The sequence below is a fragment of the Crinia signifera genome, chromosome 3, assembly GCF_055691185.1.
Source record: "Crinia signifera chromosome 3, ASM5569118v1, whole genome shotgun sequence".
NCBI classification, from domain to species: Eukaryota; Metazoa; Chordata; class Amphibia; order Anura; family Myobatrachidae; genus Crinia; species Crinia signifera.
Genome location: NC_139219.1, coordinates 50,911,974 through 50,929,310, shown reverse-complemented (window position 1 = coordinate 50,929,310; position 17,337 = coordinate 50,911,974). Strand labels below are relative to the sequence as shown.

General features: G+C 43.4%; 1 protein-coding gene across 2 annotated transcripts in view; it reads right to left on the bottom strand.

The window, feature by feature from the left end:
* Positions 1-592: 592 nt before the first annotated feature.
* The window catches only part of VPS54 (VPS54 subunit of GARP complex), a 55,110-nt gene continuing 38,365 nt past the window's right edge, over positions 593-17,337 (bottom strand). For both annotated transcript variants that reach the window (XM_083175784.1, XM_083175785.1), the window contains exons 15-24: positions 16,837-17,018; positions 15,391-15,503; positions 13,137-13,200; positions 12,948-13,053; positions 11,135-11,222; positions 6,981-7,102; positions 6,711-6,791; positions 6,209-6,316; positions 5,503-5,597; positions 593-2,545 (exon numbers count right to left, since the gene is read on the bottom strand). In XM_083175784.1, the coding sequence (XP_083031910.1) occupies positions 2,440-2,545; positions 5,503-5,597; positions 6,209-6,316; positions 6,711-6,791; positions 6,981-7,102; positions 11,135-11,222; positions 12,948-13,053; positions 13,137-13,200; positions 15,391-15,503; positions 16,837-17,018 (1,065 nt within the window). In that variant the 3' untranslated portion in view covers positions 593-2,439. The remainder of the gene's footprint in view (positions 2,546-5,502; positions 5,598-6,208; positions 6,317-6,710; positions 6,792-6,980; positions 7,103-11,134; positions 11,223-12,947; positions 13,054-13,136; positions 13,201-15,390; positions 15,504-16,836; positions 17,019-17,337) is intronic.

Below are 17,337 nucleotides of genomic sequence, written 5' to 3'. Positions count from 1 at the left end.
TCGCGTTCTAGTCTGTTACACCGTTCCTTGTGGGATTATTGTATCCACAAGAAGGTGCAGTCATAGGAGTATTTTTATGAATGCTTATTGCAGGAGTATAAAATACAGAATTAGCTGTGGTAAAAGTTCCCATTTAATCATTTACATAGGATTCTTGAACAGTGCCAGTGTGCTGCAGCCCAACACAGGCACCTGCACAATGATGGACAGTGGGAGCACTGTATACCCTTCAATGACTGATATAAAAGGTACGTCATTTTGGATCTTATAAAGGGGCAGATGTATTAAGCCTTAACAAGAGATAAATGCAAGGGTGATAAAGAGAGATAAATGTCCAGCCAATCAGCTCCTTACTGACTTTTTTCAAACACAGCCTGTAACATGGCAGTTAGCAGGTGATTGGCTGGACGTTTATCTCTCCTTATCACCCTTGGATTTATCTCTTGTTAAAGCTTAATACATCTGCCCCAATGATTATTTGATGCTGGAGTGAATGGTGAATTTCAATGTTTAATAAGAGTAATACAACTCACCTGAGCTGAAGGGAGAACTTCAACATATAACAAATCAATAAAAACAACAGACGCATGTATGAACAGTAATAATCTTTTATGTGATACCGACCAAAGTTTAAACCTTTTACAGGCTATTTACAGTATACACTTAACACACAAATCCTTGGTGCCCGTCCTACTTACAGATGACACGTCTCTTGTGCTTAACTGTGTAAAGGATTTAAGACTTTTGGAGTGTTCACAGCAGCATAAACCAAGGCCAGTGTCAACCCTGAATTGTAGGCACTCTCATGTCACTTGGGGTAAAACACAAAGAGGAGACTGTATTTCATACATACGCACAGGCACTTAATATCGGACTGCCGGTAAAGTGCTTCAGCTTTAACACTTTGGGTGTCAGCGATCCCATAAAAGGCAATGGAGGTATTCAATTTGTGCCTCTATTTCTGCCGGCGGAAATAGCGGCACTCGCCTATTCAATGCTGCTGCTTCCGACAGCATTGTGGGCTTCCGGATTCGACTTTTTTTTTTAATAGTCAAATCTGAAGGAATGGCCGCTAATTGTCGAATTCGCAATGGATTCTGACAATGTAGCGGCTGTTCCGACACATCAACTGTTGAGTTACAGACAGAACAGGTCGAAAACAGCCAGGAATACGCCTGTCGAGAATGTCCCAACAGTCGGATTCAGGATTGAATACCCCACAATGAGAAAGAGCTCTTTCTCTGAAGAGAAAACCATTTTTAGCAGCGAGAACACCGAATGTACTGCTAGTCACCCTTCCGGTATCTTCCACATTGTCCCTAAATTTTATCCATAGTAATTTGTGATGGTAGGTACAGTATAACCCTGCGTATAAAATTTACATATACCCCTTGTCTGACATCTATGCGTTCCTTTAAAAAAAAAAAAACAAGCAAAATTATTAATTGATTGAAATTTACTTAAAAATGCAATCAGAAAATATCCACATTGACAGCAGATACTGCAAATAAATACTTTCCCCCTCACCAAATATGGCAAGGGCAAAAATACCTTAATTTAAAAAAAATGTACAAAAATACAGATTGAAAATACCAGCAATTTATAGCGATGTCCCCAAGCAACCCAAAAGTCATTAGCTAATTAAAGCACCATAGCTACGGAGTTATCCTACTGGAGCAGTGCAAGCCGAAGAAGAAGTGGAGGCCGGCGACCGATGTAGGGCTACAGGTGGCAACGTGCCCTGTCAATCCCTGGAGCATCGCTCATTGCCCAAGCCTGACCAGAGTCTGATAAACCTGCCCTGTGTGTCTAGGGCAGGCAAATATCGGCCTGGAAATAGGAAACTCAGAATCCAGTTTGAACACAAATAATGCAGCGGGTGAACATAGAGTCCTACTCACTTCCTTCATTGCTAGCCACCACCCAACATTAAAGCTTATTCCAGTCCCTTTTCCTCACCGTTACCAAGTCCGATTTCCACACATACAACCAACCAGCTGATTCTGTATAAATAAAGATAGAACAAAAAAAAAAACCTTCTGCCAATCAAATGTTCGGAATTCTCCTTGTGGGATTTGTACCATTATTTTACATCAAGACCGACCTTAAATAATGCCTTATTCTTCTAGCTTACAGGCGCTTGGACATATGGGAAGCTGTGTCACAGCCTTGCACTTGTTTTTGGTCCAAAGAAACCTGAGGCTGTTTCCAAAGAAAATGAAGAACATTGTACAGAACTCTGTGAACGGTTCATGTCTTGTTCACGGAAGGGTGTAGCCAATCCCTGACAGCCAGGCTGGATCCAGTTACTAGATCCGCACCGCTTCCCAGCTCCTGACTTGCACTTTGGAATAGAACGTAAGGTCTTGTGTATAACACTGCCAGTCCTCACGTATAAGTTACTGGAGAGATCAACGTTGCTTCTCCTTTCATTAGTCATCACCTTTTCTGCTCCCAAATTTCACCCATGTTGAGGTCCAGATCCTTAAGACCTTTTAGAGCTTGGACATTTCCAGTGTAAAAGGCAATATCTGCTGCCACCAACCTGCAAATAAACACAAAGTCAGCTTTTAACTTAAAAGTGTAAAGCTCAGCACAAAATGATGGTCAGATGTGCAACAAGCGGAGGGAGGGGGGGGGGGGGGTGTTCTTAAGGTAGGTGTTGTTTATTATACGAATGCATAAACTTGGCTACCCAGCCCCAGTCTGCAATGCCACAGGATGCTGCCGCTCGCAACGCCAAAGCTGCACTGTCCCCCGCCACGCCACATACTTCTGCAATTACGGATTTTGGACACTAATGTAGGAATATGTTAAATATTTCTGAATCAAGGATGAACTTTTATCTATTGAATGCCCAATATAACAGTAAGGGAGACTGTTTACAAATGATATTCCATGCATATCACCCACTCTGTCAGAGGTCAATAATCCAGCCACTATGTTTTTAGAGGGTAGGAGGCAGGACTATTTTTCAGTAGGCTCCAGCAGGAACTGAGGTCCTTATTCTAGTTCACTCTGACAAAATATTTCTTAGATGGACAAAACCATGTGCACTGCAGGTGAGGCAGGTGTAAAACCCCACCCAAAACTAATTATCTCTGCACAAGTAACACCTGCCTCACCTGCAGTGCACATGGTTTTGTCCATCTAAGAAATATTTTGTCAGAAAGAGTGAACTAGAATAAGGGCCTCAGTTCCTGCTGGAGCCTGCTGAAAAATAGCCCTGGTGGGAGGTAACCAGGGCACCTACAGGAAGACCATGCAAAGCCATGTTTCTACACACATTATAAGAAATATATGATGTTAGTACAGATGGGGCCGTTATCGTTTCCGCCAGCCGCTGGTGTGCTGGCGGACATGGACCCGCAAGTGTCTCCGGCTTGCGCACGCCCAATCCGCAGGCGGGGGGATGGCGATTGGATCGCCGGGAGCCGCTCAGATGAAAACAGCTCCATCTGTAGGACTGCAATAAAATCCATGGTATCAAACCTGTACGGTAACAATACTAACCCCTTTGCTATAGTGCCAATAGGCTTCCCTTAATTATCCTTTCATTGATGAAGTGCCAACATCGCACTGTAAAGAGAATTTATTCAATGGCATTACTCCCTTCCCCAGTGCTATTATGAATATGCACGGCCTCCCACAGGACTCATTAATAATCCTACTTATACGTCTGTGGGAAGTGCCTGAGTTCTAAAACGGAGACCACACAACCACTGGATGCTGGTACCTTATGGACCCACTGCTGCTGAAAGAGTACCGCTACCCACCGCAACCCTGCCCTCAACCCACTGTTCTGTTTGTAGTGTATCTTGTAGTAAACTACAGATAAGTCCTCATACATTATCAGTAATAAAAAGATGCAAAATGTACGCAGATATGTGCCGGACCTGTTGGTTCACTCATGCCAGGCATCTGTATACTATAGGAGGACACATCTGTATACTGTACAGGTATCTCACGCTGAATGTATGAGGACACATCTGTATATTGTACAGGCATCTCACACTGCATGGTATACTGAGGCTGGATGTATGAGGACACATCTGTATACTGTACAGGTATCTCACACGCTGCATGGTGTACAGAGGCTGGATGTATGAGGACACATCTGTATACTGTACAGGCATCACACTGCATGGTGTACTGAGGCTGGATGTATGAGGACACATCTCATTAGTGTACAGGCATCTCACGCTGAATGGTGTACTGAGGCTGGATGTATGAGGGCACATCTGTATACTGTACAGGCATCACAATACATGGTGTACTGAGGCTGGATGTATGAGGACACATCTGTATACTGTACAGGCATCTCACACTGCATTGTGTACAGAGGCTGGATGTATGAGGACACATCTGTATACTGTACAGGCATCTCACACTGCATGGTGCACTGAGGCTGTATGTACGAGGACACATCTGTATACTGTACAGGCATCACACTGCTTGGTGTACTGAGGCTGGATGTATAAGGACACATCTATATAGTGTACAGATATCACACTGCATGGTATACTGAGGCTGGATGTATGAGGGCACATCTGTATACTGTACAGGCATCTCACCCTGCATGGTGTACTGAGGCTGGATGTATGAGGACACATCTGTATACTGTACAGGCATCTCACACTGCATGGTGTACAGAGGCTGGATGTATGAGGACACATCTGTATACTGTACAGGCATCTCACATCGCATGGTGTACTGAGGCTGGATGTATGAGGACACATGTGTATACTGTACAGGTATCACCCTGCATGGTGTACTGAGGCTGGATGTATGAGGACACATCTGTATACTGTACAGGCATCTCACGCCACATGGTGTACTGAGGCTGGATGTACGAGGACACATCTGTGTACTGTACAGATATCTCACATCGCATGGTGTACTGAGGCTGGATGTATGAGGACACATCTGTATACTGTACAGGTATCATGCTGCATGGTATACTGAGGCTGGATGTATGAGGACACATCTGTATACTGTACAGGCATCTCACACTGCATGGTATACTGAGGCTGGATGTATGAGGACACATCTGTATACTGTACAGGTATCTCACACTGCATGGTGTACTGAGGCTGGATGTATGAGGACACATCTATATACTGTATAGGTATCTCACACTGCATGGTGTACTGAGGCTGGATATAGGACACATATGTATACTGTACAGGCATCTCAGACCACATGGTGTACTGAGGCTGGATGTATGAGGACACATCTGTATACTGTACAGGTATCTCACACTGCATGGTGTACTGAGGCTGGATGTAGGACACATATGTATACTGTACAGGCATCTCAGACCACATGGTGTACTGAGGCTGGATGTATGAGGACACATCTGTACACAGTATACTTTCTTGTGCATATTCTAGGAAAATAATATATTTCCGGGAAAGGAAATACTTTGATATAGGAGCAATTCCTCAGGTTTCCTAAATTGGAAGATAGTACATAGAATAGGCCCCCATTCTGTGCACTCACCCATGCTGCGGTCCTCCGTCATTTGTGACATTTAAGTGACACAGCTGACTCTTCAAGTGTAACCTGCAGCTTGTATTTATGCGGAGAAACAAAGCCTGCAGAAAGAATAGATGTAAGAAAAAAGATTTAAGTCATTACTTTATAAAAAGACACACTGATAAGGTACATCTAAGCATAACCGGCACGTCAGGAGCTCTGCAATTCTAAATGGCTGCTTCAATTATAGAACAATATAAAAGGATCCAAACAGGATAAATAGTATTTAAAAATATCAGTTACTACAATGTACCGGCAAAAAAAAAAAAAAAAAGATAACCCTGGACACACACACACGCACACACACGCACACACGCACACACATGCACACACATACGCGTGACCCTTTGAGTTCTGATGTTGCTGTGTAAGATCTTCAAAATCTCCGCTAAACATACCAGCTTCGCTCACAGCACTCACTGTCTTTTCTGGGTGTAATATTTACCAAAACTAATGAATGGACTTGCCTGTATTTGTTTTTATATATTTTAGATGCTGTGAGCGACGCTTGCATTTTTAGCAGATATGTTGAGAATCGATCACAGCAACATTGGCACTGAAAGTGTTAATATTCCCCACACGCACTCTTAATAGTCTCCTATCCTCAATGCCGCACAGCGCTGTGTTTGCTGTGTAACGAACTGTGGTGAGGAAGCAGACAGGCACTTACTTGTGTTTGTCCCTCAGGGAGCAGCTCATGAATGGCCTCGTGCATCTTAGCCATTTGCTTGCAGATATTCCTAAAGCACATTGAGGGAACGGGGGCTTTTACTTCATACTGCAAGGGAAGAAAATGTATCAAGCAACGCCAAGTACAAAACACATACACGAATGTGTTTGAGAATTGCTAATATACTGCAAAAGACATCGGACATCGATGTTATACAAGCCTTGCCGGGAACTCTCCAGCAAGCCTGAGACCCAATGTACCCTAATACTGTACAAGCAGTAGCTCTGAGCACCTATGTATGAAATCCGCCGCAGAGGATCCCGTCCATACACAGAACACAACCATTATACTCTACAAGAAGTAGCGCTAATACCACGCATTAAATCTCTACACCGCAAGAGGACAAACCCGACACCGTTGCTATACAGATAATGGAATTACTACTGTACATCTAGTAATATTTTTGAGAGCCCAATACTTATCACCATTCTTTTGCAGGTACCTTTGACAGAAGTTTGTCAAATAAACCATCCATTATGGACACCAGCTTGGCAGAAATCTCTGCTATATGCTCATTATAGTCCTGTTAATAAAAAAAAAAATACAAAACAAATGTTAATAATAATTTAACTCATCATTACAGAACAACAGGAGTGACTGGCGCTACAACAAATCATCAGTGTCCGTGACTGTATACAGCCCCTTTCTGACTGGATATGTGATACAGTGATCAGAGGCATACTTCTCGAGTACAGTAAAGTGCTGCGATTACCTTAGTGATGTGGTCGAATTGGCGAAGCATGCTGTACTGCTTGGGCTGCATACGAGCTTCAAAATGTGCCCTAATGACAGGAATGTAGTGTACTATGAGCTGCAGGCAGCGGGACGACAGAGCTGGAAAACACAAACATGGTCAGTGCCTACCTATTATACATATACAGGAACACTGAGACAGAAAACATTATTAGCCAGATTCAATTAGGGTTATTTAAAAGGAAAATTTAGACATAAAAAAAATCCAATGATTTAAACAGGAAACAAAACACTTGACTTCTTTCAGCTATGGAGATGTACACGGCACACTTTGGCTAGTACAGTGACTCCCTTTAATCAGTAGAAGAGAGCAGATGCTTTGCATGGGTGTATGAAAGCCTGGCTTCAGCTAAACTGCTACAATGAACTGCAGCATACCCAAAAGTAAACCTAGAGCGGCGAATAGGATTGGTGCTTTCCCGTATACTGATCTTTAGAATGTTAGATCCAATGGGGAAGACCTTTAACCAGGGCTATTTTTCAGCAGGCTCCAGCAGGAACTGAGGGGCAGATTTATTAAGCTTGGAGAAGAGATAAACTGGAGATAAAGCGGAGTAAAGGTAAAAGGAGATAAAGCACCACCAGCCAATCCGCTGTTTTTTAAAAAGACAGTTGGGAGTTTATTGGCTGGTGCTTTATCTCCTTTTACCTTTTCTCCGCTTTATCTCCAGTTTATCTCTTCTCCAAGCTTAATAAATCTGCCCCTTATTCTAGTTCACTCTGACAAAATCTTTCTTAGATGGACAAAACCATGTGCACTGCAGGTGAGGCAGGTGTTAAGGCCCCCACATACAGCACGATATTCAGGCATTTTCTGAGCGATTCTAACAAATCGCTCAGAAAATGCCTGAAGATGCATGTAAATCGCTGTGTATATAGCCCACACAGCGATTTACATGCGCGCACCCGCCGTTCTGAATCTGTCCAAGATTCAGAACGGACGGGCTGTACAATTCAGAGCAGTCGCTCAGAAAGCTCCTGCTCATCTCCCGCATGTGTGGCTGCGGGCAGATGAGCAGGACCGAGCGACTGCGGACGCCGCAGACCCGCCGCACCCCGCACCGCAGAACCACCGCACCCCGCACCGCAGAACCCGCCACCGCCGCCACCCCTGACCTCCCTCCCCCACCAGCAGGAGCACCCATCGCCACCCCCACCTCACCTCGGCGGCAGCGCGGCGGCATCAGGACGGAGATGTAAAAAAAAAAATTTTCAAATTTCAAAATGGCCGCGGCCAGCCAATCACGGCTCGCCGCGTCATTGCCCCGCCCCCTAGAGCTGGCTATATTAGCCAGCTCGAGACAGGGTGGGGCAGTCAGTCCGACGGCGGAGGAGAGAAGAGCTCCTGAAGTCCTGGGAGGCGCGGCCAATGCAAAAGAGCTTAAAAGGCCGCCGCCCCCAGGTGAAGAACACAGATGAAGAGGCAGAAGCCCTGGGAGGCGGCGGCCATGCAAAAGAGCTTAGGGGGCCGCTGCCCCCAGGTGAAGACCAGATGCAGTTTAATAAAATACTAAAAACTCTGTGTTTGTGTTTTTATTAAATAAAACATTTAAAACCAGTGTTTGTTGTTTTATTTTAATATTTCCTTTACAGGGGGGCTATAGGTACCGGCGGGCCTTTAATGCCCCACATGCTGGTACCTGTGGTTCTCCCAAGTGCCAGCATGTGGGGCAGGCTTGCTGGGACCTGTAGTCCTACTGTAAAAGACAATATTACTGTTAAATAAGCTATCAACCCTGCACCCACCGCCCAGGGGTGCAGGGGATAGCCCCGGGCTGCAGCCCAGGCCTGGGGTGCCCTGGAGAGGGGGGACCCCCTTATTTGGGGGGTCCCCACCTCCCCAAAAACTCCTGGCCTGGGCTGACTAGTTAGGGTGGGTAATGCTTTGGCCACGGGACACCATCAAGCGTGTCCCCTGGCTATGGCATTACACCCCCTACTAGTTGAGCCTGGTGCTGGTCTCCAAAATATGGGGGACCCCTATTCATTTTGTCCCCCATATTTTGGAAACCAGGGCCAGCTCAAGAGCCTGGTGCTGGTCCCCAAAATCCGGGGGACCCCACGCACTTTGTCCTCTGGATTTTGGGAACCAGGACCACTCAAAAAGCCTGGGGCTGGTCATGCCTGGGTGGGGGGACCCCATGCCATTTTTTTTTACAAAATTATTGTCTGTGTGACAGAGGATGAGACGCTGGACCCCGGACTTGGTAAGTATTTTTTTTGTCAGCTCCCACTGTACCACCAACGTTTAATAGTTTGCATATGGGTTTGCATTCGGTTCAGGGGGAACCACTAGCCACCGTGATTTAATTTTTTTTGGGAGGGGGGGGGGGGGGGGGGGTAGCATATTAGGGGAGGTGAAAGAATACTTATTAAAGAAGACATTAGTTATGTGCTAGATGTGTTCAGTAATAATAACATTTTTGTGATGAAGTGCAGTGTTTTATACTTCACTTTCTGTGACAGATTTGAAATCTCCCGTGCTGAATCTCCCAATATGAATCTCTGACACAAATCTCTCTGTATGTGGCTCATTGTCTGAAATGAGTCACAAGAGTGAAATCTCTTGTGCTGAATCTCCCGTTATGTATCTCTGGCACACATCTCTGCATATGTAGGGCCCATTACTTGTGCAGAGATAATTAGATTTAGGTGGGGTTTTACTTCAAAGTGAGATCTATATTGCAGTGTAAAAATAAAGCAGCCAGTATTTACCCTGCACAGAAACAAAATAACTCACCCAAATCTAATTCTCTCTGCACATTTTACATCTGCCCCCCTGCAGTGCAAATGGTTTTGTCCATCTAAGAAAGATTTTGTCAGAAAGAGTGAACTAGAATAAGGGCCTCAGTTCCTGCTGGAGCCTGCTGAAAAATAGCCCTGCCTTTAACCAACTGGAAAGGTCAGCATTGCCCATACTGCAGAACACATCTGAGGCATACTGATATAGCTGAACACTAGGTTCCGTAACTCACAAAGTACATGGCTGGGAAATCACATTACATGGTGAAACTGCCGCTTTCATTTGACACCTCCAAATTAGGTGAGAACTATGTATTTCTACTTTTAATGTAAAAACAAGAAATAATCTATAAAATGTCAGGGGAACGGCTTGACAGCCGTGCCCCTGTCCCGTTCTGCTCGCCTGGAGCTCGGCAGTCGGGATTCAATGTCCTGGCCGCCGAGAAGGGGGCGTGGCCGCGAGTTGATGACGAAAATAGACGAGCTCCAGCCAGGAGCTCGCCTATTTCCGGCTTTTCTCGGCAGAACCCCTGTTCAATGCTGTCGGGGAAGAGCCCGTCGGGAGATGGCTGCGAGAGCACGACACACATTGCATGAGAAGGTAACTTCTCATAATCGTTCTAAAGAGCAGAGAAATGGGTTTAATGCTGAGGCACATGTATTGTGAGGTGTTGTACTGATTGTAAATAGCTTTCTGAACTTGAGGTGTTGCTTTTGTTTCTCCCAATATTTTATTAACTAGCATTGCAGTACACACAGTTCTAAATCACAATTTTAATGTACAACAATATACTGAAAACCATTTTATTGACTGAAATAATCCAGCGGACTATAATTTTTCCTTTATTAATAAGCATACCATAAAATTTATGGTAACTTAACATCCTATACTACTTTGCTTTTGGTCAGTAAAAGCTTCCTACGCTATCTTAATGGCCACCTGCTTTCTTACTTGGCACTGCTTGTGACCTGCAAGGATTACCACCACATTGGGGGATTGTACAGTGAAGCAGTCTCTATTAACTTATAACATGCATATGATCCTTGTGAGGTAGAGTAATGGGATAAAAACAGTCCTCACACAGACCAATTATATCAGCAGCTAATACTTTGCCTCATAATTGTAATCAATATTTGTTCCGTGACAGAGCACTGTGACCAGAGACTGTTCTCCCTGAGCCATGGGTGGGTAGCGTATGAAATAGTATCTCCACCTAGACATATTATGGTGTTCATCAGTTACTTATGCAGTAGACCTGACCATGTCCATTCTGAAAGCTATGCTCTGGCGTCATTGGAAGATACTGTGGGAGGGAGAATTCTAGCAGTGGAGCAGATCCAAGAGCAAATTCTATAACCAAAAAAACCTACCCAAATTTTTGGTGGTTATGGTCTTCAGCCCGACCACTTGTAGTGCCCCCGCTCCCAGGACCAACTGGCAACTGCGTGAGTTAAAGTACTACAAAAACAAGGAACATTAAACAAAAGTCAACACAGTACTGGTTTCCTTTATTAACAGTTATTTGCATAGTGCACACATATAATGTACAGAGAATAATGGCTTGGTAGAACTAAAATCTCATACAACAAATTTTCATGTGTTATCTGAACCAACATCAGTGTAGAAGTTTCACTTTATTCGATTAGTTCCCTGTAAATCTTAAAATACATTTAACTAACGAGACGGCGCTTTAATACTGCTTTGAATACATGTTATTTTATTACAAGTTTTTTCCTTGTATGTGTCTTTAATGTTATGCTGTGTACACACGGTGAGATTTGACATTCGATTTTGACTATATATAGTCAAAATCACATGCAGATCGTAAGCAGATCTCACAGGTTTTTTACCTTGCGATCCCGATGCGCGCTCCTGTGACAGCACAGATAAGACAGGGCAGCAATGACTACATAGTGCAAATCTAGTGCTGATTGTATGAATTGTATGTTAAAAGTACAGAGATAGCAAAGATTGCATAGCACTCTAATATTAAGTCGAATAGCCAGGGAATCTCACCGTGTGTACACAGCATTAAAGTAATAGAGTCAAATAAAAATATTCATGCGGCAGACTTGTTTCCCATATTAATAATGCACAATATTTTTCAGCTCGGAGAAAGCTGGAGGGGGAAGAAGTAGCCACATAGAATGCCCAGGCCTCGTTGTTTGCTGTCCTGACTCTAGTGAAGAAGGGGATTCATTTACTGACGTAAGCTGCCATGGTGGAGTCAGGGAAACCTGATCACCACGTACATAATCCAGCGTCTTACTGACACCTAACACTACAGCATTTGTCCTTTTGAATGAAAGTTTACACAATAACCTGTCCCAGACGCAGTTTGCGGTATAGGTTCCATGGTCTCAGTTGTTTGTCTGTTGCCCTACAGCTCTCTGTAATATGCCGGGAACTGCCATGGCCATGTGCCATAAGACTAGTACAACTATTTATGGCATAATGATGAGCATGGCGTCTTCAATAAAACTTAGAATAATAAATGTAAACTGATAGTGACCAAGGTGAATGTTGATTATAGGAACAAGTAATTATTTCTCTCTCATACACAGACACAGGCCTCACTCCTCACCTCTGAGGTGAAGTATCACCTGTGACCACTAGAGGCCACTTATCAAATAAAATTACTCCTTAACAGAAAGTGAAAGCAAAATGATCTGTTTCAAACTTACTGGATATGGAAAGAGGGATATGTGAAGAGAGAGATTGGAGTTAGAAGCAGATAGGGACTAATCTGCACCATTTTGACTTTTAACTAGTATTCCAATAACTACAGAAGACCTCCACCTACAATATTGTCTGAAGTATGCTAAGCCCTGCTGGGCCACACTTCCATCACCGCTGTTACTAGCGCTTGCCTATTCTGAGCAGTTAGCAGTGCTGATGAGACCCCTCCATGGGGTCACCAAGTAGATGGGAAGTGTTCCTCAGAGCACCAAGGAAAAAACTGGTCTCTGAGGACAGGAAGGGGTATTAGGGGGAGGAGCTACGGGCTGCACTGTCTTTAAGACATAGTACTCCTTGGTGCCCGGTCCTCCCAGACCTGGAATACCCATTTTCCCAGCATCCACCTGGGCCCTTAGAAAAACAACATTTCAAGTTGTTTAATTTTCATTTAAATGACATACACTGGTCACAGAAAAATCCAGGAGCATTTAGTATCGGTCTTACCTTCAGTAACTCACACAGACGGGTGAGCATGTCTGTGGTTATGGACGGGATGTCGTCCACACAGCTGCAGTACTCCAGGATTATTCTGATTAAAATCAGGACAGTGCTGTGGGGCAGAAGAATTGACAAGTTATAACAAGCGTCACAAGTACAAAATAATGTGATAAGTAATTTAGATAAGCAGCTCACCCAACCACTGCATACTTCTGCCCCTCCACTGTCAGAAAGTCAGAGGCTTTCCTTTCTTCTGCACCTAAGGGGGAGGAGATACGAGAAGATAATTAACGTCTGCCGCCAAATGCTGTGTATTGGTAACTATGACAGAGCAGAACACAAGGTCAGGGGTTATATGCGTTCTAGACCTTGATCAGACTCATCAACTACAAAACCACCACTATACAGTACTGTACCTCCCAACACCTGTCACAAAAACGAATGCTGCCTATATATGTGATATATTGACGTACATTATTTGTATTGTGATAGCAACAGGTGACACATTGGCAATATTCTAGGTCACAAATTGGGCTATATTCAAAAAAAAATATTATGATATTTGTATTTTGAGATACCCTTTTCAAGCAGGAGATAAGAATTTACTTATTTTATTTACTTTATATGTTCAGTATTGTGGGATATGATCAGATAGAGTTTCCCCTTCTAGTAACAGTGACTTCAGGGGCAGAATGAGGAAAACCATGGCATTTTTATTTATGCAATATAATTTAGAAATGGTGCTTCACATAGCATATAAACCATGTAATTTACAGTGAAAAAAAAAGAAATTCGGCAATGAAAATAATAGAATAGAGAGTGGTCTTTCCAGCAGCAATAGAATAATAGGGGATACTAACACTTAACTTTTACACCAAAAAATTACAGAACGTGCTAGAAAGTCAGATAATTTAAATATACAAAATACACGCATAGTGGCCGAAACTGAGTAGAATACTATAAAAATAATGATGAGATCTAATAAAAGTAAAAATCATCCCTTATACGCTTTCTACATTCAAATTGCTGAGCACAATAAACTATTGCTCTACTACCTAGGAAGTCCAGTAATTCATCTGGGGGTCTTTTAGCCAAGTGGCTCCGACTTTATGGAACTCGCTTCCCCGCACAGTTTGAGAGGCCCCCAGTCTAGAATCCTGCTAAAAACAGATTCAAGACTTTCCGGTACTTCTTTACTTTCACGGCGCCAGCATGGCGCCGCGCGTACTTCCGGGTTACGCTCGCCACTAACTAAGTAAAATAAACTAAGTTAACGCCATGCCAACATGGATAGTTCATGCCTCCACTATCCATGTTGGCATGGAGTTGATTTTAATTAGCGTGGCGAGCGTAGCGAGCCACCGAGCCCGCAGCGTGGGCGAGCGAAGCGAGCCCCGCAAGGGGACTGACGCGCGGCGCCATGCTGGCGCCGTGAAAGTACAGAAGTACCGACTTTCCTGTTTACTCAAGCATTTCCTTCATTCCCTTAGCATTGTTTATGAAAAGCTTTTCTGTACTTCATTGTTCCTGTACTGTATTACATTCATTCTGTTAAGCGCCTTGAGTTCCATTGGAGAAAGAGCACTATATAAATAAATAATGTTCACGTATCCAGCCAATGTCTCACCTGATATGCCGGTGTTGCAGTAAGTAGCCTAAATAGTTTTTTTAGTGAAGTGCCTATAGATGTGGAAGAAGTAGTTACTGTATAGAATTCGCACAGCTCCATAGTAGTGCTTTGTATTTTTCCAAATGAATGTGTGCTTCTCTTGAGCACAGGCACAGATAAGTAGAGCGATGAGTGGTTTTCTTCAACATCTGTAAGTGCTTCATTGAATAAGCTATTTCATTACTAACAAAGTAACTGTTATATTAACTTGTGTAAACAAATGTTTGAATACGACTATTACAGTTACTGCAGCACTTATTATACAACGAGACAATGGCTCGTTACAGACGTAGTCATGCTTAGCTTTGCTTTAAACATACGCTGAACGGCACATCGGAATAGTCGTACCCGGCAATCACTCCATAGGCTTTAATGGAGCATACTTGTGGGTGTACTTTCCGCACCTGCTATTACACAGGCTACATCTGTACATGAACATTAAAAAGAGCAATTTCCTATTGTGGAAACAAACAGCTAACGGTCATCTGAACGATTCAAAACAGCCTCTCCAACGTAAATCAGCACATAACAATGGCATAATGCCGGGGACATTTTCCGGTGATGTTCTTACTGTGCATGGGCGAAATGCCAGGAAAATGGCCGCCGCCGCACCATTGTCATGGTGAATTCTACAGCACTGCTGCAGGGTGTGCCCCCCCCCCCCACACCTAGACCCTGGGGCCCATGTGCACCACACACATGGGCCCCTGTGTCCAGGTGGGGTGGTGGGCGGGGCACGCTGAATAAGTGACAGTACATAAGTGCAGTATACCAACTCACATCCAAATTTCTTCTCAGGTAAAATTATTTTTCCATCTGTAATAGAATCGACCAAGTCCTGGAATTCAGCGGGGACGTCTGCTTGTTTCCAGCGCTCGTTATCCAGGAGAAGGCTGAGAAGAGAAAACACTTCAGGATCCTGCATTCCAGCACTCAGCTTCCATGTACAGTAATTATATGTAATGTCTGACACTTCACTTTCAATGTGTGATAAAATACCTCATCTTACACAACTTACTTAATTCTGAGCAACAATAAAAATAAACAACGGTATAATGAAACACAGGGGGATGGGAGCAAATAAGATTTTCTTCTACACAGTGGCAATGATTTATTATAAAGATACGTGTGATTATTAAAACTCTGTTCTAAATTCACCGGGGATAGTGACCTATAATACACCAATGTTCAAATGAAATCATGTTGTTCCCTGAATCAACCAATTGTGTTAGCCTATTCCCATAACAAGACCATAGCAGCTACCCTGATAGGACTGTTCTATTTTCAGATGTTCCCAGAACTTTACTAACTTTGTTCAGTTTTATGAAAACGTACCCAATAAGTTTAATATACTATGAGGCATGCATAATCATGGTGTATTAGATTAGTACATATATATATTTGGGATGCGGTCAGGATCTTGACAGTCAGAATACAGATGTGGTCAAGGGATATCATGATCCCACTGATAAGTATGGGAGGGGACAGTTAGGGCCTTTATACACACACACACACACACACACACACACACACCTGCTTTGTCTGTACGGAACAAACCCAAGCTTTTATTTCTGCGGATCAGTTGCTTTCACAAGAAACGCTTTTGTACAGTATGCGATGTTACGGCAGTATAGTCTTCAATCATTTGCAAAGCAAAACCAACCCTAATTTCACTTTGGAAAGGATGGTTGCGTTTAAAAAATACAAGCGTAATTGCTGGAATTCACATCTTCAAATGCTTTAAGAGAACCCATATTTTACTATTCACACTAAGGCACCAGCATAACTGCCCATTCACCACTGAGGGGCGTAATTTAGAGGTGGATGCATTGCAACTGCATCTTTCTATGCATTGGATTTACGAAAATGTGCTAATGTATATCAGACGCAGTCTTGTGTACAGAGACACCCTCTACTATTGGCATCTTAGATCTGCCATTATCGGTGTCGCAAGACGCCATGATCACGTACTGTATATAATACAACCTGACCATCAAATATGCATATACAATATACATGAGAAGGAAACTTTGCAAAGGTTTTTTTTTTTTTTTTTAATGCCTACTTTCAAACAGAACACACAGAATACAACAAATACACCGTAACTACACAAATGACAAAAGGAGAGAAGTGGGCTTTTTTTTTTTTTTAAATACAATAAAAACAGCTTTATAGTTACTGGACTGAACAGAACATGACAAGGCCACGAGGAACATCAGGCTGTACCTCAGTTTGGTTTTCCGTTCATCGTGAAAGCGGTTTACAAATTTGTTTGCCTGACTCTGGAGAGCGCCCCTTAGAGACATGCTTCTTCTACCACAGACTGCCTCCGTGTTCTGGACAAATAATTCAACCGAACGGGACAAGGACAGAAACTCAGAGGAATTCAGCTTTTCAAGAAACCCATCCTAGTGAGAGGGGAAAGAAATACGATTCACATTACAAGACCATGTGGATATCGAACACTGAAGCGACTGGCAGTTGGCTGGATGTGCACTGACCAATCCAAAACATATTCGCTGGCATGTGGCCGCACATAGGAAAAGTCATTCAATGGCGCTCACCATCGTATAATTTATCCTCCCTACGTGGATACAAGTCTACACTTACTGTTGTGCTGGACGGAGATGGCCGAAATGGGGGCGGGAGCTGATGTCATGTGACACACCTAGAATACACAGGTGTCCGCCCAGCCTTTCCATGGACACGCCCATAAAATACTGGGTG